General features: G+C 35.2%; 1 protein-coding gene across 1 annotated transcript; it reads right to left on the bottom strand.

Moving 5' to 3' along the window:
- Positions 1-255: 255 nt before the first annotated feature.
- Positions 256-867, bottom strand: LOC111387737 (transmembrane 9 superfamily member 1-like; the record flags this gene model as incomplete). The annotated part of the gene is made up of 2 exons (XM_023012320.1): positions 256-581; positions 668-867. Coding segments are annotated over 2 exons (358 nt in total), but the record flags the coding sequence as incomplete, so codon positions are not given.
- Between the last annotated feature and the right edge of the window lie 143 nt (positions 868-1010).

Here is a 1010-nt window from a genome sequence, read left to right as displayed (position 1 = left end):
CGAATTAGGTCAAAGGGCATCCCCATATAAATAGGTTATGGTCCCCAGATCACACGCAACGAATTATTCATTCTCTACTGCATTCCATCACAGAGAGAAAAATGAGATTGCGTGTAGATTTGGAAGATCATACCGCGAAATTCATATTGCATTAACCATGTCAGATTCAGGTATACTTTCGCTTTAATTCTTATATTTCTTGATGATTTAACATGAAAGATCCAGTAATTTAAAGCATTAAATTATCCAACAAAAATTCCTAATCTAGAGGCGAAATAGAGACTTCCCACAAGAACTTAAATGGTTTTGATTGTGTAAACGTAATTGCACCTGGTGCTAGTTATTTGAAAAGGCAGTACGGGACATGATATCATGGTTTTCATATCAGTTATATGACATTTCTTACTTCTAAGAGACATAAATTTATCTACCATCATTCATGCAAAAGATAAATAGAGGAATAACCATGAAACATACCCATGAAGAATTCAAACCAGTAACTATTTTCAATAGCATTTTTGAATTTTTGACTTTTGTTTCGTCAAGCTCAAGTTCACAAATGGCAGTCTTGTCCACAGGTTCTGCCAAATACAAACATAATGAATGTCATCATAGAGAAACACAATACTGAAGGCGCGCCAGAGTTCAGAGATCCACATACACGAACTTTGGAATTTTATGTCAATCAGACTATCAATAAGCTCATTTCCACCCAATACCTCACCAAGACCGCCCCATTTGTGAGCAGCATTAACCGGTGAATGACAAAAGGGAAGGCTATAATAATTGTATGTTTCTTGTGGGTTATTGTATGGCCCTACTTTTTTTTTTTTTTTGATCGGTAAATATGAAATATATTGATCAGAACTTAATTACAAATACATCGGCCATTCCCAAGCCATCATATGAAAGTAATTATACAACTACATCGTGCAAACTCGGGTAGAATAACACATCATGTACGACTTAGAGACCTACAGCTAAGAACTCATATTGAAACAAAACATTCG

The sequence above is a fragment of the Olea europaea genome, unplaced genomic scaffold (assembly GCF_002742605.1).
Source record: "Olea europaea var. sylvestris unplaced genomic scaffold, O_europaea_v1 scaffold42192, whole genome shotgun sequence".
In the NCBI taxonomy this organism is placed as follows: domain Eukaryota; kingdom Viridiplantae; phylum Streptophyta; class Magnoliopsida; order Lamiales; family Oleaceae; genus Olea; species Olea europaea.
The sequence above is the reverse complement of the archived record's forward strand: the minus strand, read 5'-3'. Positions and strand labels throughout refer to the sequence as shown.